This window comes from Patella vulgata, chromosome 6, assembly GCF_932274485.2.
Source record: "Patella vulgata chromosome 6, xgPatVulg1.2, whole genome shotgun sequence".
Taxonomy (NCBI): domain Eukaryota; kingdom Metazoa; phylum Mollusca; class Gastropoda; family Patellidae; genus Patella; species Patella vulgata.
Window position 1 is genome coordinate 16,273,759 of NC_065884.2, and position 23,787 is coordinate 16,297,545.

Here is a 23,787-nt window from a genome sequence, read left to right on the forward strand (position 1 = left end):
TAAGAATAATATTTTTTGATTATTTTATTCTTGTAGTCTACTGCATCTAATATTCAAAAGATAAAAATATTAATTCATCAACTGTTTGCATCTTCTACGAAATTGTAACCCATTGTCCATCCAAATATGCAAATTAAATTAAAGAAAGTAAAAACACATCACCTATTTTAAACTTTTATTCATATTTAAGAAGAACATTTATTTTAATATAATGAATTTGCAACAAAAAGCTAATATAGCCTTCATGTACATATTTATTCAAGTAAATTTTAAGATTGTTTACCATTAATTAAATGTAATAATTATATAAAATCAAATATTTTTATACTAGAATAAAATATATATATATAAGTTTATTATTTCACCTTGTATTCATCTACATCTGTAGTGCCATTTTCCTCTAATTTTAAAAGAATAAGAAGTGTCATCCATGAAAACTTCCCAACCAAATTGATATGTGGATTCTGGTGTCCAGCTCAAGTAAATGTAACCTGCCTAAATACATGGGTTTGATTCTCTTTTTTTCACCCCCAACCCCCCAAAACAGCAACCCGCAGCAGATTATTACATTGATAATTTCTTGGAACAGAAGAATCTAGGGGAGAAACACAATCCATAAAATGATTAGATAATGGAAAAAATACTGAAGTATATATCCCAATAATGTAAATTATATTGGAAATTCATTGAGTATAAAGCAGCTGACAAAAATTTGTATAGATGTTCCATGCCGATAGATACCAGACAAACCAGTACCTGAAAGGTCATCAAGATCAAACCAAACAGCCACTGGAGTCAAGTGAAGGGAGTTTTTGAAAACCAGTTATTTCATGTTTTTAAGAACTTCTTTTCTCCCTAAGAAATAGGAAGCAAAACTTTTAAGAGGTGTTCCAAAAGAAAAAAAATGAAATTTTTGTAGCCATTGTTCTCCCCAACACCTTGCACTGCCATACAGTAGAAAGTAATGAAATGGAAGCATTGGTAACGAAGCTCAATCAGTAAGGAAAGAGTATTCTAATTCTGATCACACCCAAGACGTTTATTTATCTAGTTTTACAGTTATTACAATGCATCTTCAGTAACATGAAATTACCGTACACGAATTAAATATGAAAAATAACCAGGTGCACCTATTTTTTATTACGTATGAATTTGAATATTTTGTTGAAACATGATTTTTAATTGTGGTCTGAAAACGTCTGCTTAAATAACGATAAGAGTTATGCCCCTTTATTTTCGGGAAAAAATGTCCAACAAGAAAAATTTTCAAATCTAATCACTGTTACAGTCACATTTTTTTGCTGAGCGGCCAAGCAACTACAATATTTCATGTTCAAATCCTGGAGGGTGATGAGATGAACCTTCAAGATTTTTTTACACTGCCCGGTTTTCATTTCTCTGGAGTGGCACCTGGCGGTTGATGAGGAAAGTGTGCCTAGTCTTTTGGACAGGATGAAAACCAAAGTCCATCTGTGTACACATAGTGTAAAAGAATCCTTGTCAGTTAGAATTTTCTTACAGTGAATTTCATCTGCCCATCTCTTGTCCCACCAAAACATATTCATTATCCTGATTATTGCTCACGTATTAAATCTGAATGAATGATTCTTTCAAGAATGAAACTAGTATATATATATATATATATATATATACAAATTACAACATACCTACAACATTGTAGTACAATTATATACAAATTAGTATCCTGAGCCATTAAAACACGAAAAGATAGTAGATAGCTACCAGTACATGCACAACAGATGATTCTTATGTTAAAGAAGAAAACCAAATCAGCCCACAATCATGTATGTTATGGCATTCTGTATGGCTCACAATGATAAACATTAGTTTATATTTCTCATCTGTTGAACACAGTTAATGTTTGTAGATCATGAAATATAACTGATGATCGATATTCAAACTTTGTAAAATGATGTGAAATTTATCATGTTAAAGTTACTTCTCCTTTACTTGACATTTGTAGAACTTTCAACGCTCTTAATACCTGAAACAATATTAATACATTTTGTAAATGCAAGAACTATGAAATTCAAACTCAGCTCTGTTTTCAGATAATTATGGACTGAACTAAGTATCTGCTGAATGTGAATTAATACTTAGCTCCACCTCAAGATATTTATGGACAGGACTGACTACTGTGAATGTAATTGTAAATTCATTTTCCGCAAATTCTTTTGATATATGGACTGGACTGACTATTGTGAATATAAATACATATATAAATACTTAGCACAATCTTAGGATATTTAAAGAGGGTTTGGAAAGTCTTAAGATGTCTGTGGGGGAGGGGGAGGTGTACGTTACACAAAGATGACCAAATAAAACTCAGTATGAAATTGTTGGTATTTAGATAATGAATTTTAGATTAGGTGCATTAGGGCTATCAAAGATTTGTGTGAAAAGCTGTGGCACATGCCCTAGTCTTATGGCCCCAACTATGGAAGAACATCACAAATGCAGATGTGGGATTGATAGGATATTTGTAAAATGTCCTGAGGGAATCGCGAGAAGAAAAGGCTGACAACCGCTGGTTTCGATCAGTGAGTAGGACATTGGCTCGCTAACCTGGAAGTCCCCTGTTTGATCCCTACAGTGGTCGAGAAAGTTCATCAGATCAGGATTTTCCAGCGTGCTTCCCCCTTGTCAGTGGTGTAGGACACAGGGCCTGGCAAATGCGATGTATAGTCGTTCAGATGGGATGAAAAACCGAGGTCCAGTGTATACATTGGCGTGCACGTAAAAGAACCCTTGTCAGTGGTGCAGGACAGGGGGCCTGGCAAGGGACAACATATAGTTGTTCAGATCGGATGTAAAATCGAGGCCCCATCTACACATTGACATGCACTAAAAGAACCATTGACAGTTGGAATTCGAAATAAAGAGAAGGCTATAGTGCCGCTGTCTGGGCAAAATCTCCCTCATAGCTGGCTGCATGGTGTGTGTCTGTCTTAATTAGCCCAGTCTGTGCACAAAAACAGTACACTCCATTTCATTTCATTACATTTCATTTTACTTCACCTAGAGCTCATGTGAATGATTACCTTTAATTTAGCTTCACCTGTAGCACCGCTAACTTTTAATCCCATTTTATGCATGTCTGCTGTTTTTAATGGTTTTCTGAATTGATAAGACAAAACATTATTATATCATATAAACCCAATCTAGATATTGAAACATAATTCATTAACAAACCAAGGGATCAATATGACAAAACACATATAGTATTTAAACTTACTTATTTTTCTCTTCCTTAAAATGTCGCCATAAAACTTGGTATGTCTGCAATGTAAACAAATTTAAAATTAAAAAAAATGTACAAAGATTTTAATTAATTGATGAATACATCATTAACAGATTGCCTACACAACCAATAACCATCTGAAGACTGTTGATATGGTGTGCTTAGTATCAAACACAACCAGTGTGCTAAGAGGGAAATTTTGCCCACAGCTACAGCTCACTTTTACTCTATTTCCAAATGTCAGGGAGAGAGAGAGAAATAGGATTTAATGTTCACTTGACACAAACTAGGTCTTTTTGGGACTAACACATGGTTCAATTTTATTTCAACAATTTGCTTGCACGTAAGGGTATTTAGCAGTGGGAGGAAACCGGAGGATCTGGAGAAAACCCACGAGGTTGGACAGATGACCATACTCCTTGTCACATACAACCGGGGAATCGAAACCACGCCAGTTGACTCAATGACAGACCTTATGATACAGCACGCACGTGCTAACCATTCGGCCATCAAATGTCAGGGGATCATTAAGTTGCTGCCAATGGTTTACACAGGACATGTGAATTTGTCCCAACTAGACATTTTTCCTTGTAAGGTCCTATTTCCTGGTTAAAGAGCCAGCAATATACTCACAGGAAATACAATCACACTGCAGCTTTGTCTCAACAACAGTTTATCCGAAAGGGAAACTTGGATGTTGAGCAAATTTGATAAGGATCTAGGATCATTGAAGAAATCTACATGTAATATCTAGGATTCATCCTCTAATAAGATCATTGATTTCAATTTGAAAACAAATAAGTTAAAATATATATACCCTATATTGTCTTCACAAGGTTTACAGCAAAGGGGGGGGGGGGTGTAACTCTGAATCGGAAGGCTGCAGATTGCTTAATATCAATATGGATCAATGAATAAAAATAGAATAGTACCATATTGACGTCTGCTAATTTAACCCTGCCTCGTATTAAATCTGACACTGAATTGAACTCTTCTTCAGATATATCCATATATTCTTTAGATTGGGATCTTAGATCTGCTGCTGACAGTGGTGCTGAACTTGCTTTTAAAAATGTTAAAAATGGCTTTAGTATAACAGATCTTCTATACAGATATTTTCATTTAGATGTCAATGATATACAAGTTTGTATCGATTTGATTAAAATACAGATCTATATTGCGTTTCGTTTTTTTATACTTTCGATGGCCTACACTACATGAAGGTCTGACAAGTTGTACTTGAGGGTTGTGTTAGGGGTCGTACGAGCGGCTTTTGACCCTATGATGTAAAACATTGATTAATCAATCAGCGTTGATGTTTCTAGTGGTTTACCCACAGTTCCGTGCATGGCACGCCAAGAAGTCGCCGTAACAGACCGTTTCATTGGCTTATCCCTCACTTCAACCAAAATGCTGGTAATATAACAACTCTTCCAGATCCTAGTGTAGTAAAGACAAGTAAAACAAAATTTTGAACTATAAAAAAAACAAAACGAAACAAGATCTGTGTTTTAATCCGATTGAGTTTGTATACTAGTAGATTGTATCTTCATTTTGTTCTTTTCTTCATCCAATACCTATTGTAATTATAATTAGCAAACAAATATCCTGGCAAAAATCAAGCACCATACTAACTGAGCCATTGTGGGTTCGTCGCAATTATAATTATATATGATAATTATATAAAGCAATATTGACTATTAAATTCAGACATTGTTAAGAAAAAAGAACATTGTCATGATTAGGGCATCAAAAAAAAAGTCAACCAAATATTTTTTTTTTTTATAAATAATACTTTTGCTCAGGATATCTGAATGTTATAGGGAACAGGTTCAGACCATGTAAAACCTCTCCACCTAACAAGAACTTTGATATAAACTACTAATCATATATAATACCTGTTTGATCTGATTGACTAGTGGGCTGTATATTATTATTAGTAGATTGAGATGTTTGACTGTTTGATGCCTGATTACCATCTTCTGTTGATGGGGGCATCATTTTATTCAAACTATCAGGATCAAAATTTAAAAGACTTGCTAGTTCTTGTAAATCTGGTGGATTTGTGTTCTAAATAAAAAGAAGTTTTAAAATAATATACAATAAAATATTTTAGTAGCATCAAATGTTTTTAGAAAAAATATGCATAAGCTTAGTCTATCGCTACCTGTAATTTAAAAGACTTGCTAGTTCTTGTAAATCAGGTGGATTTGTGTTCTAAATAATAAGAAGTTTTAAAATAATATACAATAAAATATTTTAGTAGCATCAAATATTTTTAGAAAAAATATGCATACCGGTAAGCTTAGTCTATCTCTACCTGTAATTTTTCTTATGCACACAATCTGTCAAAACTACATGTAGAAATATGTTACTTCCACTTTCTTTTTTTAAAGCACAAGAATGAAGGTAAATGTACACCAAACTATACTCTTGGACTAACTTAATTATCAGGACTGCAGTTCTGAGTTGGTTAGCCAATATAGTCTGAGCTATTGCCAGTGTCTCTACTCTATTTTGGACAGACTTTATCCGACTGTAGTTCTGAGCTTGTTGGCCAACATAATCTGAGCTATTGCCAGTGCGTGTAATTTGTTTGATGACCTACACTTTAGCATGAACTCTATAATATTAACAAAACATTAACAGAACACAGTTTTTATGGGATACAATCACTAGTTTTATTCTAAAAGAACGACGTTTCGACAAGTCATTGTGCATGATAACAATAATATAAGAGGATACTTGTCGAAACGTCGTGCTTTTAGAACAAGCCAACAGTGAGGCTGATGTCCCCCGCCGAAATTGCAAAATAAATAGATGACACATATTAATTAATCGCACATTTATTTTTTTCACTAAGTTTCATCACTTTCTATCAGATAGAATCAAGATTATCTTGTCCCAAACCATCGACAAATGAAATCGATTAGCTCTGCTTAGCTTCAGCTCGAAATGTTAATTATTGAACTCAGTCAAGACATTCACCTAATGAACATCTACATATACATCAAGTTTAAACATTCACCTAATAGACACCTATGCCAAGTTTGAACATTCTACCTCAATTAGAAGGAGAGTTATTGTGTTCCAAAGTTTCTACCAATCAAATTGCTTATCACTCTGCTTACCCTCAGCAAAAAATGTTCATTATCGAACTTAGTTAAGGTATTCATATAATAAATCTATACACCAAGTTTCATCAATCTCACTTAATTAGAACTAAAGTTATCGTGTCCCAAAGCATCAACCAATCAAATTGCTTATCTCTGCTTACCCTAAGCGGAAAATGCTCATCTTCGAACTCCATCAAGGCATTGACCTAATCAACACATACACCAAGTTTGAACATTCTAGCTCAATTAGGAAGAGAGTTATCGTGCCCCAAAGTATCAACCAATCAAATTGCTTATCTCTGCTTACCCTAAGCGGAAAATGCTCATCTTCGAACTCCATCAAGGCATTGACCTAATAAACACATACACCAAGTTTGAACATTCTAGCTCAATTAAAAGTTATCGTGTCCCAAAGCATCAACCAATCAAATTGCTTATCTCTGCTTACCCTAAGCGGAAAATGCTCATCTTCGAACTCCATCAAGGCATTGACCTAATCAACACATACACCAAGTTTGAACATTCTAGCCCAATTAGGAAGAGAGTTATCATGTCCCAAAGCATCAACCAATCAAATTGCTTATCTCTGCTTACCCGAAGCGGAAAATGCTCATCTTCGAACTCCATCAAGGCATTGACCTAATAAACACATACACCAAGTTTGAACATTCTAGCTCAATTAGGAAGAGAGTTATTGTGTCCCAAAAAGTGTGACGGACAGACAGACGGACAGACAGACGGACGGACAGACGGACGGACAGACGGACACACAGACGGACAGACAGACAGACGGACGAACCCATTTTAATAGTCCCCTGCTTTCTTCGAAAGGCCGGGGACAATAAAACTAGTGATTGTATCCCATAAAAACTGTGTTCTGTTAATGTGTTTCCGATCGCTAAATGCCACTTAAAGATTAACTCTATAATACTTTAAGTCACTTTGAAACTTAGAAAAACAATTCAAGAACTACATAAATTTTAAAATTTCTGTTTTACTTTCATCATTATTTATAAAAATTAGTAAGTCAAATAGTACTATTTTTACAGTTCTTATTCAGTCCATATATCTCAAATTAATTTCTCTAAATTGGATATATATCAAGTCAATCAAAAGCAATGACAGTAAACGGGTACAATAAAACTAAACTTACATCTGCTCCTGTTTGTTGGTCTAATTTTTGTACCATTTGACATGCTGTTAATAACTGTGTTCGGAAAAAGTCCATGGCCTCCTGTTGAATAAAAAATAAAAAAAAAATAATATGTCAACATCGCAATAGAACAAAATTCACTGTAAGTACCTATGGTTCCTTTCTACACCAACCACAAAATCTTAGAGGCATATATAAGCAGGATGATTTACCTAATACTACCCCAATACTATGGAATACAAACAGAGTATTGTGGAAAAATGACAGAATAACATACTTCAATTATACATAAAAAATAAAATGAGTTAATATACCCAGAAAACTTGCAAAAATATACAGTAAATGTGATGGTCAATGTCTCACCATTCCAGTTATCTCCCTTGATCAATCACTACTAACAAAAATCAATCTATTTAAGTAAAATACCACAAATTAAATGAAGAATTATGTCAGTTTTTCACATAAAAAGGCAGAGTGTGGTGGTACATGTATTTGCTTGGGTAAATCGTCCTGCCAGGTATATCTCCTAGTTGACTGTGTTTGTGTTTATGACATATACAATCTGCATGACTGATACATTCTTGTGATTCATACCAAAGCAATTACTTACCTTCTGTGTCTTTTGGATGTCAAGAGCATCTTGGGCAATTGCTGTATATTCTTTCTTAATTTCATTAATTTTCTCTATCATCTTGGCTGGATTGGAAGACTAGAAAATCAAAATAGAAGTGAAATTAGTTGAATAAAGTTAAAGATGACTTGGGATATGACCTAGTAATTCTTTTCTGCTTTGACACTCATCTTACCACGCATACTAACATTCACCAGCAGTTTTGTTATCTGCACCGATGAAAGCTTTTTTACCTCAAATTTTTGAACAATAAGTTAGGGACTGATCTTTAAAAATGATAGACTACTTCAGCAATCACAGCAAATTTAAAATAAGTTTTGAATTGAAAACTCTGGTCTGTACTACCCGTAGATCATGCTCAAAGTTTTCAGTAGAATAATAGAATATATGATTACTTAACAGTAGACATACTGTAACTCATAATGGCCAGGATGAAGAGGACTTAACTGATGGCTAATTTATATTTTGAAGATTAATTTTTCAGAATCTTTTTTTGATCTATTACATCAATAACGTCCACTTCTTTATCTAAGTCTTACATAATGCATCTTTAAGAGCATAACTGACCAAAACACAGGACCTAATTGTTCTGTCTCTATCTATCATTCTCTAATCCTAATTACAGCCATCAAAAGGGCTAGGGAAAGAGTATCAGACACTACATGTAGATTGCCCATGTACTATGTAATGTACATATGTATACCTTCTCATCAGGTCTATAAACTTACCTCACCATTTTCATTTGAATTTTCAAGCTCGAATTCTACCTTTCTTGCAAGATAATTGAGGTCTGAATCAGCCTTTTGAAACTGAAAAAGGTAATTTTTGGTCCTTTATTTTGGATATGGTAAAATTATAGGTTTCTCGATTGTACCGTTGGAATGCTGCGAATTGACAGCATTGCAATCGAGTGACATGCAGAGATATGGGTTTTGTAATTCCTCTTAACTACAAGTAATCATGAGGCAAAGTAATATCTTGTCACACAGGGAACTTGTTTCTGTAGTTATTAGTGGCAATATAACTTTACTAAATACATTGCATTGGCTTTTGTCTTTGTTGGACTTAAGTCTGCTAGTTACTTTATAGTAACAGTGTCTGATAGCCTCTCAATGTTACTGTCTGTCCTTATACACATGCAATATGAAAATAACGCTTTACACCACGGTCAGGAATCCAAAATTTAAAACAGAGGTGGTGTGTAAAGCGTTATTTTCATATTACATGTGTATAAGGACAGACAGTAACGTAGGCGGAAGTACCACGTTCGTCAGCACTGCAAAACCATGTCATTTGTCCAATTAGATAACCTGCAATCGAGTATCCCTGTTTTTGCGGAGAAATACATACAACTCACCATAGGCCTAATATATTCAATGATTGTGGGTCTGTCTAAATAACTGTCTAGATAATGAGAATATAATGGCCATTTTTTAATTATTGACATGATCACGAATAATGATGGCTATATAAGCTAAATGTAGTTCAGCGCTGAACGTTGGTCTCATTACACTCGCCCTGTACGAGTGTAATGAGACCTACGTTCAGAGCTGTAGAAGCTAAATAAATACCGCCTATTAATATTAATAATAATAGAAAATAGGCTTATTCATAAAGCATTGGACAATTGGGCGACTCTAAAGACTGTTATATATAAATCAATTGCGCTGAAAGCGTGTGTGGTCAAAAACAACAAGAAATTCTTTCTCATATTTAAGAGAAATTACAGATTATAGTACCATAGCTTCGAGAGTTTCCACAGACTTCTCCATTTTGTAAATATTGTAAACACTACAATTTCCGTTACAGATGTTAAGGGCTCCGATTGGGTAGAAGTTAGAAGGTTTAATTGCTAATGAGTAAACTGTTTTTTCATTGGCTAATATTTTAGTAGGTCGATTTCTTCAATGAAGCGCCATCTTCAAATAACAAGTTTGTTGACATAATTTGAATATTAAAAATCTAGGCTAAAGTTAACAGTTCTTGTAAAAGTTCAATAGGCCTATTGGTAAGTTGAGTGGAATGGTTGTGACTTTTGAGTAACATCATGCCTGTTTTGTTTTTGCTCGATGTTTTGTATGAACTCTTATTTGTAGATATTTGATTGAGTTTGAGGAGTGAGATTGTGAATAATGTGAATGATTCAACACTCAGGTTTAACTCCTTTTGATTGTTTGATGATAATTGATTAGCCCAGTCACTGTCAGTGAGAGGTGCTGAAAGGAGCGAAATCGCTGACATTTGGGGCCTAGAAATTGACACAAATGGGTCACAACATATGTAATAATATGATTAATGAATGTAAACTGATTTACATTCAATTGTTTCCGTTTTACTTAGTAAATTTCAAATCAGTTATTCCAATATAGGCCATACACTGGTTGTATTATTGCACATGCTCTTCAGATAAAAATATGGCGTCAGCGTTTGACATGACTTGTGGAATATGTCTAGCCTTGTTCATCGAATCCCGTCCCTTGTTACAAATGGTGCTGAAATGCGTTCTGGTACATGATTCGTGTACAGTAATGGTTAAATGTTTATTTTATCTTAGATATTGGATATCAGAAGCCAATCTTTTCTTGGTAAGATCACAACATCAGTGTTGATTTAAATTGACAAATAATTTGTGTTTTCAATGTCGAAGACTGTGCCTGTGGATGCTATTGAATTTTAAGACTTAGCTACTTTAATAATTGACATATGTATTGTTATTAATCTTCTGCATTGGCCGAGAAAGTTCATCCAGATTTTCCGGCGTGGTTTCCCCTTGCCAGTGATGCAGGACAGAGGGCCTGACTAGGACAGCTGTCTAGTCTTTCAGATGGGACGAAAAAACAAGGTCCAGTGTTCACGTAAAACCTTTGACAGTTGGAATTTGATATAAGAGTAGGCCTTAGTGCCGCTGTCCGGGCAAAGTTTTCCCCATAGCACACTGTATGGCGTGTCTTCATTAGCCCAGTTCGGAGCAGAACAGTAGGACATTAAACCCAATTTTATTTCATTTATTAATCTTCTGGCAGCTTTTTGGTCTCCAATTTAGAGATGTCAACCAATTAAATACAGCCAGCTCACAAAACTAAACTGGCTTTATTTTGGGGAATTTTGCAATTGACTTTGTTGGTCCATTTGGGTTATTTTGAGTCTCTACCACAAACATATATGTAGCCTACTTTGCATGTACATACTTTATAATGTTTAGTTATATTATTTCCCAATTTACAACAGAACAAGAGTTTAGACCATCAATAGCCTGTTATTTTAGAATTAGTGACAAACTGATTAAATAATATTAATATTATTAATAGTGATTTTAATTTTCTTCACCAAGATTCATGTAAGGAGGTCTAACTGAAAGAATGGAACCAAATGTTGAAAGTGCTATGAAAAGTGATGGGATGTATTCACCAAGGTAAGTCCAGGAGGCCTAATATAATAAATTATTAATATTTAAGGCCTCTCAGACTATCTATAATTTAAACACTTTGTCTTAATTATTTTTATATGCCCACATTTCAGTGTGGGAATTCTGTTTATTCTTAAATTTTGTACAAATGAACGATTGTAATATTCTTCAATTTAAAAATGTCTTTACAGTGTTTCACGAGTGTGCAATTGTTACATTCAAAACATTAGAATAAAAAAGAAAGCTAGACGAAGATTGAAAAGAAAAACGTTATTGTAAGATGAATGTGTCAATTATATTCAGAGATACTATACTACATGTGTTTTGTTTTACATAATTTTAACCTATTTGTAATAATTTTGATTCATTCTATTGCAGTTATTAAATTATATTTATAGCACACTTTTATTATTTAACAACATTAATTTACACAGATTGAATAACCTTTTAGTACAGTAGTGAAGATCACATAATCTTTTAATTTTAATCCATCTTTTTCAATAAATTTTGAATTTACACCAGTTAGTTTACTAATATTCGGTGATCATCTAAACTCACATGTCATGACTGCCAACTGATCAAAAATTTGAATTTTTCTTGGATATGCCTATATTTTCATTATTTGTTTACCATGGTTTCTCTATTATACTTTTGTATACAAAATAAACTAGTTCATTTTTAAACTTGCATACAATTGTTTTAATCTACGATCATAAGTGAAATGAGCGAGAATTCTGTGCGAATAGCAGCATTTCTGTCTACTCTTAATTAAATTTAACTATCAAGGGTCCTTTGAGATGCTCTATAGTGTGTGTACATTGTAGTACCCTAGATTTTTGTTACATTCAGAGGACTAGCCAACATTTTCCTTGTCAAGCTATTATAAGATATATTTAATTGTATAAATATTATTAATCATATATTTTATCTGAAACTTGGAGCTATGGTGGCTAAGTGAGTAAGATGCTGGCTCGCTAGCCTGGAGGTTTGCGGGTTCGCTCCCTGTGTTGGCCAATAAGGTTTATCAGGATTTTCCAGTGTGGTTTCCCCTTGTCAGTGGTGCAGGACAGAGGGCCTGTCAAGGACAGCTGTCTAGTTATTTGGATGGGACAACAAACCATGTAGACATTGGCAGTTGGAATTCGATATAAGAGTACGGTAGGCCATAGTGCAGCTGTCTGGACAAAATTTCCCTCAAAGCACACTGTATGGCGTATGCCCGTCTTCATTAGCTCAGTCGGAGCAGAACAGTAGTAAATGGTAAACCCTATTTCATTTCATTTATCTGAAATTTTACCTTGTAAGCTATAACTATTTGTGTATTTTATTTGTATTTACAGTGATAGTCCAACACAAGATATGAGAGGAGAGGGATATGCTCCAGTATTTGATCATCTAATAACTTATGGTCAACGAACATTGCGATCAACTGATGTAGAAGATTGGTTATACTGGTGTAAAACAAAAGTTGATCATGTATGACAGTAAATTTCTCTGGATTTAACAATGAACTATCTCTACATTATCTCTGAACTGATCTTGCAGTCTTTTGATGTTTTAACTTGTAACTTTGTGAAGATAGTTTAAACTGGGGTTATAATTTCCAGGTTCTTGTACTCTTTGCAATAGTTCTCAAGTATCTTATGATTATTTAGGACATCTTCAGATTTATTGCCCTGCACCTTTTCTATTCTTTCTTTTTTGCATTTTTGTTATTGTGCATGATTTGCATTTTGTTGGAAAATATCAGATTTGTCAAGGCTTAATCCATGCACGCAGATTGATTATTTAAGTTAAGATGGCGGCGGACATGTTATAATATCATGACCTCATACAGCAAGTGTGTTGAAGACATGTTGACATAATAAGAGGTAGCATAGATCAATGGAATTTTACTTCATCATTTCTTTGTAAATACTGAATAGAGTTAATCTATGTTTCGACTGATATTCCTATTAGAAATTTAACTTTTACAATGTTGTAGTTTGCAAGGGCCGGGCTTCCTATATTGTCCAAATCACAATTAGGGACTTTAAGGAATAATGATTTTAAATTTTGTCCAATCCTTTTACTTTATCATAATAAAATATGTTTTAAAAGCAGTCTGTTGAACTTGACAAAATGACCTGTGAAAAACTGGACAGTCGAACAATAAAAATTTTGTTTCTCTGTTGTTTCAGTGCTTCTGTAAGGTGAAAGAGTACATAAGTGTGTTAGATTATAGAAAACAATTAGAAGATAGTAGGAGACAAATTGTGGAATTAGAACTAAAATTGCAAGAAGCAGAAAAGGTATTGTGAGATAAGATACAATAATTAGTGAATGTTTATTAAAGTCGCAGACCCGATTCTGTAAATTATCTAATTTTGCACGGTTTAATCCTCATTAGAATTTTCTGAAATTGATTATTTCACATTTAATTAAACAGGCATTATGCAAGAGCTAAGTCTGCCTTTTGCAGGTCTTTCTTTAGGCCTGAAATGTTATAAAAATTATTAACTAGACATTAATTAACTTACTGTTAATGACTGTCTGCGCTATAAGTAGCTTTAAATACATTTTGTGGTTGATGTGGCTACCGTAAAATGGATAATCAAGAATTTGGTTATTATCTTAACAACGGTAGTAATGACAATCGAGGCTACACTATTATTTTATCACCGATCTCTAGGGACAGAGTGAAGTAATATGACTGAAATTTTCAGCATATTCTCTTTTCATTATCATTTTTTTAACTATTAAACTCTCAGCTCTTTATCTGTACCTAAGAAAACAAAAGCACATATTAACAATAGATAATCTTGCGGCTTGGATTATGTTTGATTAAAAAAAGGTTCTTGAAAAGATGTTATCCAATATTCATAAGATGAGCTGTCTTTTATATCATGGTGAATATGATATAGAATGGTGAATATTGACAAATTTTTAATTCATCATGTCAATATAAACACTGAATAGAAATGAAACATTTTTTGACTGATATTTCAAATTTCACAATATGGTAGGTGACAAGGGTTTCAGAATCCTTCAAATGTCGATCAGCATGTATGTAAATCTTGAATAATCTTTTTTCCAGAGAGCAGCTGTGTTACAGTCCAATACAACAGTTTCATCTTTACCTCCTCCCCCACCTCCAATGCCATGTGCTATACCACCACCACCACCACCACCGTTACCTGTAGTGAAGGCACCACCTTCTCAAAAACTCATCATAAATAGGAAAAACAGTGATAGATTAAAGGTAAGACTAGGTATACAAGGTCTAGTAGAGAGTAGAGTTATCTTTTCTTGTGTAATGGAGCTGTGTTCTGAAGATAGCACAGTGTACACCTTCAACCAACCTTTAGATCCACCTGATTTGATAATACTTTATTGTTTGTTACTTGCAATATCCGTGCGTGATGTGTCTGGTGTAAGGATATGTTTTCTGGGTTTCTGTTTGTTTATTTATGGTGCAAATCTCCAGCGCTTCCTATATTACAAGTAATAATACGAAATAATGTATTGTAAGATGGGGTTTGATAGTCTGATTTTAGTCTTTTGCAATTATATACACTGAGAGGATGAATTGGTTTTAGATTTTAAAGATATATTGAGTGGTATATTTAGTTATGACAAAACATATATTTCAATAAAAAATGTTTAAAAAAGTATGAATATATATTTTTTTATTTCAGCCTCAACAATCTCTTTCTCAGCTGGTTGTAACACCAGAGGCCATTCAAAATATCAAACTGAGAAAAGCTGATGATAGAATCACAGCATTTAAAGACCCTGTAAGTATCCTTGTTCAATTTCATTCAGTCCTTGTTCAATTCCATTCAATATTTATAAAAATATAATAAATTAAAAATTTTGTAACATTCTGCAGACAATTTACACAAGCTAGTTTCATTGTGGGATAAAATCATTTAATTTTCCTACTTTTAATTCAATTGAATCCAAGCAAGGAGATTATCTACTGTTGATATTGTAGTTTTGTTTTCTTGATTAAATTTTAAATAATCAATATATGGGTACATTTTCGGGTCGATTAACCCGTTAAGTGCGTAGGTCATTATATAACGTCCTGGACAACTGCCACTCACTGTGTGTAGGGCGTAATATAACGCCTTGGAGGTATTTTCCCCAACCTATTCTTAGAACATAGTTCGTCACTTGGGGGAATCCCTTGGGAATTCCCCCACGATCGCAGCATGTGTATATAACGTCCTGGACAACTGCCACTCACTGTGTGTAGGGCGTAATATAACGCCTTGGAGGTATTTTCCCCAACCTATTCTTAGAACATAGTTCGTCACTTGGGGGAATCCCTTGGGAATTCCCCACGATCGCAGCATGTGTAGGGCGTTATATTACGTCCTGGAAACTGCCACTCACTGTGTGTAGGGCGTAATATAACGCCTTGGAGGTATTTTCCCCAACCTATTCTTAGTACATAGTTCTTCGTCACTTCGTCAAATTAATTACACAATAGGGGGTAGTTAATGTTTTAAAGACGTCACGCTTTATGGATTGCCTGTAAAAGGTGAGATTGGGATTGGCAGCTTTAAAATAATGTATAAAGCTAAGACTAAAAGATCTTAAAATACACTTTATTTGTAGAATACTCCTGGACTTGTGACTCTTGAAGCACTGAAAAGTGTCAGTTTACGAAGAACTCAGTCAGCAACATCTATTAATGAAGTTGGCAAAGAGAATATTCATCAATTGTAAGTTTCACCTTGATTCATTTATTTCAGTTTTTATATAATGGTTAGATTGAAATGTAGTTGTATATTTTCACCAACCCTGACTGTTTGTCCATCTATCTGTTAGTTATACAACAGTGTTTATGTTCATGAAACAAAGAATCCTATTGATTTTTAAATTTTAAAGACTTCTGAAAGTTATGGCCCTTGATCACTTTGAAGACAAAGTTATTACACTTGATCATTTTGAGGACAAAGTTATGGCGCTAGATCTCTTGTTCATGATCAGTTTTTAGTGTATTACAACTTCCTCTTACCTATAAAGGAATAAAAATATAACAGCCTTTATTGCCTGTTGTGAGCGTATGTTCTGTTGCCTGGCAGCACTCTTTATTTATAGAATTTAGACAATAGTTAAGTATTTTTGTATTTATATATTTTTCAGGTTGGCCCATGAAGTATTACACAGAAGAACTCTGAGAAAGACAACTATGAGGAGGTATATTGTTTATAAGGCATTTAGTGATAGGACTAACATTGAAAAAACACAACACAACTTTATGGATAACAATCACTAGCAACTTTAATAGTGCAACGTTTCAACAAGTGTCCTCTTGTCGTTATCAAGCACAGGGTAAAAACGATAATATGATACAAAAACCTGGGAGTAAGCATTTAAGTATAAAAATTTAGAAGAAGCCACAAAGACAAGAAATACTATTCTGTTTAAATATAAAAAAATCAAAGACAAATTGGAGTTATGATTACAATACTTAATACTTAGATAATTAGGAAGCCATTACACAAACTAATTGGTTAAGATCTAGATGGTTAAAGAAAACATATTTAGTATAAGCTAGAAAAACATAAGGCTTCATTTTAACACATGGCTAATGGCTATGAGGAGGTATAATTATCACATATTTATTTTATTTGTGAATCCAGTCATCCATTAATCTGCTAATCCTTACATTTGCATGCAGTTTACAGTGGTCCGCAAGACAACCTTCTAAAGTTCTTATTTTCTTCACAAAAGAACTGAATAAGATTGTGAATAGGAGGGTCTTGGGTCGATTTTCAGGAGGATCTGGCAAGGATAAGTGCATAATCATTTGGATGGTACAAACAAACACAGTCCTGTGTATACCATTAGCAACAATTTAAGGATCCCCTGACAGATCGAAATAAGAGTAAGGTGTCGATGTATATCCGTCTCAATTATCATGGTTGGAGCAGAAAAGTAAAATGTTAAACCACATTTGATTTTATTTACAGGAGTCCTGGTGGTACACCTTTAAGTGATAAGAAAAGAAGACGAGATAGTGGGCAAGGTTTGACACCTGTCATGTCTAGGGCATTAAAAAGGAAATTTCGAGTAAGATATTTGATTTTTAAAGGTTTCTATCATTGTTTAAAGGAGATACCTGTTATTTAAATGATCACACATCATATTTTGATAATGTCTGGAAGATTGAGGGTTCAAATAGTGACCTAAAAAAAATCATTTATGTTTATTAAGTCATGGTACTCATGTATCAAATTTTAGATCCTCAGAAATCATTTGATTTTTAAAGGTTTCTATGTTAGTTTAAAGAAGATACTTGTTATTTAACTCAAACTGATCACACAACATATTTTGATAAAGTCTTGAAGATTTGGGATTCAAATAGTGACTTAAATCATTTATCTTTATTAGGTTATGGTATTTTTGTATGATATTTCAGATCCTCAGAAATCATTTGAAATCAAATTAAAATGTTTATGAAAATTGTGCAATAGAAATCATAAAATTTTGTCCAGCAGGATAGTTATGGTCCATATCCATGTTGTACAAATCACACTTATTAAATTGTTTGAATGAAATTTCAACATGTCGACTGTATATCCTGGTCATGACCGAGGGCTATGGAAAATGACTGAAACTTGATCTGACCCATTGCTCATTTTGCATGCCGCAAAAAAAGTGTATTTTTGAAAATCCAGGTTTGAAACATGGCTACGATCAACCCTCCACTGCTGTTTTGATAATTAATGATGAATGTCTAGTAGTAGAACAATAAAAGTTAATTGTTATGTGGGAATCTTATCAATGACATGAAGTTCTCCATTGTTAGTCATGCTCTATTTAAGCACCCAGAGATGGAGTAGGTCTTTCAATCCAACCAGCTGTCGTATTAAATGAAAACAGCATAGAAATTGCTTACCAAAAATTAAGTATTCCAATGTATAGAATTTGCACCTTAAGCAGCCTTCGAGGATGGAGCTGAATGAATAGAATACTATTATTATTATTATCAGAAATGTATAATAATTCATGGTTTTATTAATGTTTTAGCTGGCAAAATGTGAAAGTCTATCATCTGATGAATCATCTGGCGCTCTGTCTACCAACTCTAGTCCTGATGTATCACTGACCAATCCTACAGACATTACATCATCACTGACCAATCTGACTGCACCTAATACATCATCATATTGTTCCCCACTATCATCACAGATCATGAGATCTAGTCCATTGGCAGAAATATCAACAAATATTATATCAGATAATATAGCTTTAAGTGCTTCCTCACCTAATCTAGTCTTTTGATTGTTGTCTGTTTATTCTGCAATATCATCTTTTGATCATTTTTAAAAATTGAGTCTGCAATATCCTCCTCTGAACAACAATATTTATTTTTAGTATGAAATAATTGCAATTGGGTAGGTATTAATTAGGGTTGATAACTTAACTGCTTCATAAATCTTGTCTATTATTAACACCAATCGAGATTAGTAATAGTTGTACACCAAGTGCAGTAAATATTATTCGAAATTTGAATAATTCACCATATTATGATGTCCGATTGGGCATATTCGTGGTTAGACTTTTGCCAACTCGATTGGGACATGTCCGACAAATAATGGCGAAACAGCATCCATTGTATTAAATGTCCTCATTCAGTTCCACTTGATAAGACCCTTTTTTATACAGCCTTCATAGTGCACAAATATTGGTTTAATAGGTTTAATATTTAGCATAATGTTGAATGCCATATTATGAGATCAGTTTTAGGCCTATATTCTGTTGCATGGACCCTCAGTATGAAAACAATCATCCAGCTGTTAGTAACATTATATCAAGATACACACAGTTAAACTATGGAACAATCAATGTGATAATGGGATTTTAATTGTTCCTAAATATTTCAAGTATTTTACGTTACAATAACTTTTTTTTGGCCATGTCTGACTTCACCAGGGTTGATGCAGACTAAAATTGGAAGATATGTGGCATGTAATCCATTACTTTTTAGCACCAATAAAATATATTTTCCCATAATACATAACCTTTTTCATAACTTTTTTTCAAAAATATATATCTGATAATCGCCCTATCAACAATAATGTGATGTATATATATTCTTATAATGCTTTCACCCTTCATATAAGGATTTTCCTTATTAATATAAGCATTTTTTCCATGTTTTTTTCACAAAATATTTGTATTCAGGATATCTGAATGGGATTGGGGAACAGACTTAGCTTATATAAAACCTCTCTCCCTGATATCTTATATCAAATGATCATCCTAGCAACCTTGATATACTTCACTATGTATATAATTTGTAATATTTCTAGTCTTATAATCCTTTCAGCTTTCATATTATCTCATTTCTTATGCTTTGTTAGGACGTATAATGTTCTCATTAACTTATTTAGATCCATATGTATTTTTCAAATGTTTAAATGGATGATCATGTTTATTGCTCTCCCATTTTCATGGAGGACATTTAATTATGAGCTGGGTATTTGAAAGTGATTAGGTTTCGTATCATTAAACATATTTCATAAGATTTCATTTGACAAGTAAAGTTTGATATTCATCCTTATTTTTGGAGGCATAGATATTAGTTTTTTTTAGAATGCTCAGTATTGTTACGTTTTTTTTCTTTTTTAAATTATCAATCAGTTGAAGATAAAATAATATATTCTCAAAAGTCATAATTCCCACCCCGCACCAATATATATGGGTGGTTGGGTTTGTTAATATGATCTTGTCAATCTTAAACCTCATCAGTTTATTATAATTTATAAAAATAAATTTAATATTAAAGATGCTGATCATCATTTGCATTTTTCAGACATGATGAAATTTCTCACCACGTATTAAATAATTAATCCATTTAGAAAACAAAACAAGGTTATCAATAGGTTTTCCGGATCACTTATAGGTCCCCGATGTTGATGCTGTTGAACCTCAAGCCTGGAAATAAGGTACCGGTCACAGACAAAGTCAGGCACAGATGCAAGCTCTGTTAGGCACAAAACCTCTGGTGCCTGTCATTTTGTCCAGCACTTATCTGTCATTTTTATACGTCCACATTCATAATGTGAACGTATTATGCCGTCGCCCCTGTCTGTGTGTGTGTGTGTGTGTATGTATGTATGTGTGTGTGTGTGTGTGTGTGTGTGTGTGTGTCTGTGGTTCGCCTACAGGGCGCAATTCTTCATGGATTTTCTTCAAACTTGGTATACTTATTCCTTATACCCCAAGGAAGATCCCTATTGTTTTTGGTGCATGCCCGACCCCCCGGGGCAGAGCCACGCCCATTTCTAGTATTTGTTTGTTTGTCGTCTACAGGCCACATTTCTTAACTAATAATCTTGAAACTTTGCATACACATTCTTTGTACCCTAAGGAACATCCCTATCGTTTGGGGTGCATGCCCAACCCCCAGGGGCAGAGCCACGCCCATTTTCTTTTCGTGTGTCTTTGTGTCGCCTACAGGGCGCAATTCTTACTGGATTTTCTTCAAACTTGGTATACTTATTCCTTATACCCCAAGGAAGATCCCTATTGTTTTTGGTGCATGCCCGACCCCCAGGGGCAGAGCCACGCCCATTTCTAGTTATTCTTTAAGTGGCATTTAGCGATCAGGGAACAAATTAACAGAACACAGTTTTTATGGGATACAATCACTAGTTTATTCTAAAAGCACGACGTTTCCACAAGTATTCTCTTATCGTTATCAATCAAGCAAAAAAAAACAAAAAAAAAACGTCATGCTTTTAGAATAAAGACATCGATTGTTTTAAAATAAAAATTGTGTTCTGTTAATGTGAACGAAATGTTATACTGATAGCAGTCCTACAACCCAGTTTTATTTCACAGACCCTCAATGCAAACTGGACCATATCAAACAAAACAGGAATGTGGACGTATATTGCTGCGTTAGCGATGCTCTTGTTTATTCATATTATTAATACATATCCGGCACTAAGTTGAAAATGTCAGGTACTATTTCATTAATGCCGGACATTTTGTCAGGTACATCTAAAATCGTTATTTCCAGGTCTGCTGTTGATATATTGTTAATTTATCATATCATTTTAAACACGGAACCATTTTTGGACTGATATTTCCGAAACATTCACAATATTCTAGTTTGCAAGGAATTAACAAAGCCGAGATCGGTGGCTTTTAAACATAACATGAAGCTATCTTTTAACAATCCCTAATATGGGGATCAGTTGCTTTAAACATAATATGAAACGGTCTTTTAACAACCCCTAATATGGATGAAACGGTCTTTTAGCAATCCCTAATATGGGGATCAGTGAATTTAAACATAATATGAAACGGTCTTTTAACCATCCTTAATAAGTATGGAACGGTCTTTTAACAATCCCTAATATGGGGATCAGTGGATTTAAACATAATATGAAACGGTCTTTTAAAAATCTCTAATGTGGAGATCAGCGGATTTGAACATAATATAAATCAGTCTTTTAATAATCCCTAATCTGAGGATCAGTGGCTTTAAACATAATATGAAACGGTCTTTCAGTGTGCTAATTATGTAGATATAAATATTTGATACAACGGTGCTTTAATTTATAAATCTAGTTAATTCTTATGGAATATATTTAATTGTATATTTAGTTATTTTTCTATATATTTTAATGTATTTTCTTCCTATAGCATAGAATATCGTTTTAGCTTTTATGTTTATATTCTGTTAGTTTTTAAATAGTAAATCTTTTATTATGTTACGAATCTTTACTTTCATTTTCATTTGTAATCAAGAACCAGATCCCGAGACCATGAAGCCGACTGCTCGACAATTGTTTAACATATACATGTCCAATAAACCGCCGTTTCCCCAGTGCTGGGGTGTTGGCGGGGAGGGTCTATTATACAATCACATTGTCGTCACCCGGTTCCTCAATTTCTTTTGAAAACCTTTTGGATAAAAGTTGCCATGTATTTGTCTCAAATTGACAAGGAGTTTGCATATCTTTATGTTAGGAAGAATGCCGTTGAACCAGTTACACGACGGTGTTTTCGATATAAAGTATTAAACATTGGACAGATTGTTGTCATTAAATGGTACCACTACTGAGTAAGAAAGAGAACACTACATTGCTTGCAAATTTTGTCACCACTGGACGTCTTCAGCTAGACCGTGGTCTACAGTTTTGTATTGGCACACTGGAGGCTGAGATACCAACCACTAACTTGAAATATGTAGGCGGTGTTCACGTTCATTAAAGCCTATCGATATCAATTGGCAAAATTTATCACCCTACTGACTTGGAAATACATGCAGTGTCAATGTCCATGAGAGAAAGAAGCATATTTTATTTTCAACGATTCCCGCTGATTACATAAAAGTACTTCTTGGACACACCCTAAAGGCTTGATGTCTTCTCTGAGCGGCATTTAGCAATTGACACTCGTAATAAACACGAACACGTGTTAGCGTGTGCGCGCTGTAGTTCTATCATAAAGTCCGTCATTGAGTCAACTTGCGTGGATTCGATTCCCGGTTGTACATGACAAGACGCTAGGTCGCCTGTACAACCTCATGGATTTTCTCCGGGTCCTCTGGTTTCCTTCCACTGCTAAAGACCCCTACGCGCAAGCGATTTATTGAAATAAAATTGAAACATAATATGTTAGTCCCGAAATGACCTAGTTTGTGTCGAGTGGACGATAAACTCCAGTTCTCTCTCTCCCTTTCATCCAATAATGATTATTAACCAGAGCCCCAGACCAACTGATTATGGACATCTGTATCCCGACTGATGTTCAATGTCAAGGTTTTATGTTTTTATCTCACATGAATCAATTTTTAGAAAATATCAATGGACCGTATCAGTATCACTATCATTGTGAAACCTATAAAATGTATGGGGGTTTACCTAGAAACAAGTGTAACGTCATATAGGGACTGACGTCATTCACGGTAATGCACAAGAATGTCATGAGGAAGAAATGGCGTCGATTCCAAGTGAGGAGGAAGACAGCGATTGGGGATTACCTGGCAAAACTACGGATACCGATGACAGCGAAGAAAACAATATCTCGGGGTCTTCTAGTCAATCTGCTGGCAAAAGCGCGGGATCTACGGGGTCTGGTTCTCGCAAATCTTTGCAGTCGGGAACGAACGTGAGTGGAAATAAATCTTTGAGTTTTAACCTCAACCTCTCTTCAAAAGAGTCTTTACATAGACCCAAATCTAAATCCAAGGAACGCGTAGAC

The 23,787-nt window shown here is 34.2% G+C and overlaps 2 protein-coding genes across 2 annotated transcripts; one reads left to right on the forward strand and one right to left on the reverse strand.

The window, feature by feature from the left end:
• Window positions 1-160: 160 nt before the first annotated feature.
• On the reverse strand, window positions 161-9,959 carry LOC126823678 (spindle and kinetochore-associated protein 2). The gene is made up of 9 exons (XM_050552651.2): window positions 9,902-9,959; window positions 8,891-8,971; window positions 8,142-8,240; window positions 7,532-7,612; window positions 5,161-5,332; window positions 4,195-4,325; window positions 3,257-3,300; window positions 3,063-3,138; window positions 161-2,005 (listed from the first exon to the last, which is right to left on the reverse strand). Exons 1-9 carry the CDS (start codon window positions 9,932-9,934, stop codon window positions 1,946-1,948), a joined length of 777 nt encoding a protein of 258 aa, XP_050408608.1. The 5' UTR covers window positions 9,935-9,959; the 3' UTR covers window positions 161-1,945.
• Window positions 9,960-10,078: 119 nt separating this feature from the next.
• LOC126823671 (putative uncharacterized protein DDB_G0285869) lies at window positions 10,079-22,295 on the forward strand. Its single transcript, XM_050552643.1, has 10 exons — window positions 10,079-10,170; window positions 11,494-11,574; window positions 12,909-13,044; window positions 13,749-13,859; window positions 14,645-14,809; window positions 15,246-15,344; window positions 16,174-16,280; window positions 16,705-16,758; window positions 17,535-17,634; window positions 18,595-22,295. The coding sequence occupies exons 2-10, from the start codon at window positions 11,522-11,524 to the stop codon at window positions 18,847-18,849; spliced, it is 1,080 nt and encodes a 359-aa protein (XP_050408600.1). The 5' UTR covers window positions 10,079-10,170; window positions 11,494-11,521; the 3' UTR covers window positions 18,850-22,295.
• Window positions 22,296-23,787: the final 1,492 nt, after the last annotated feature.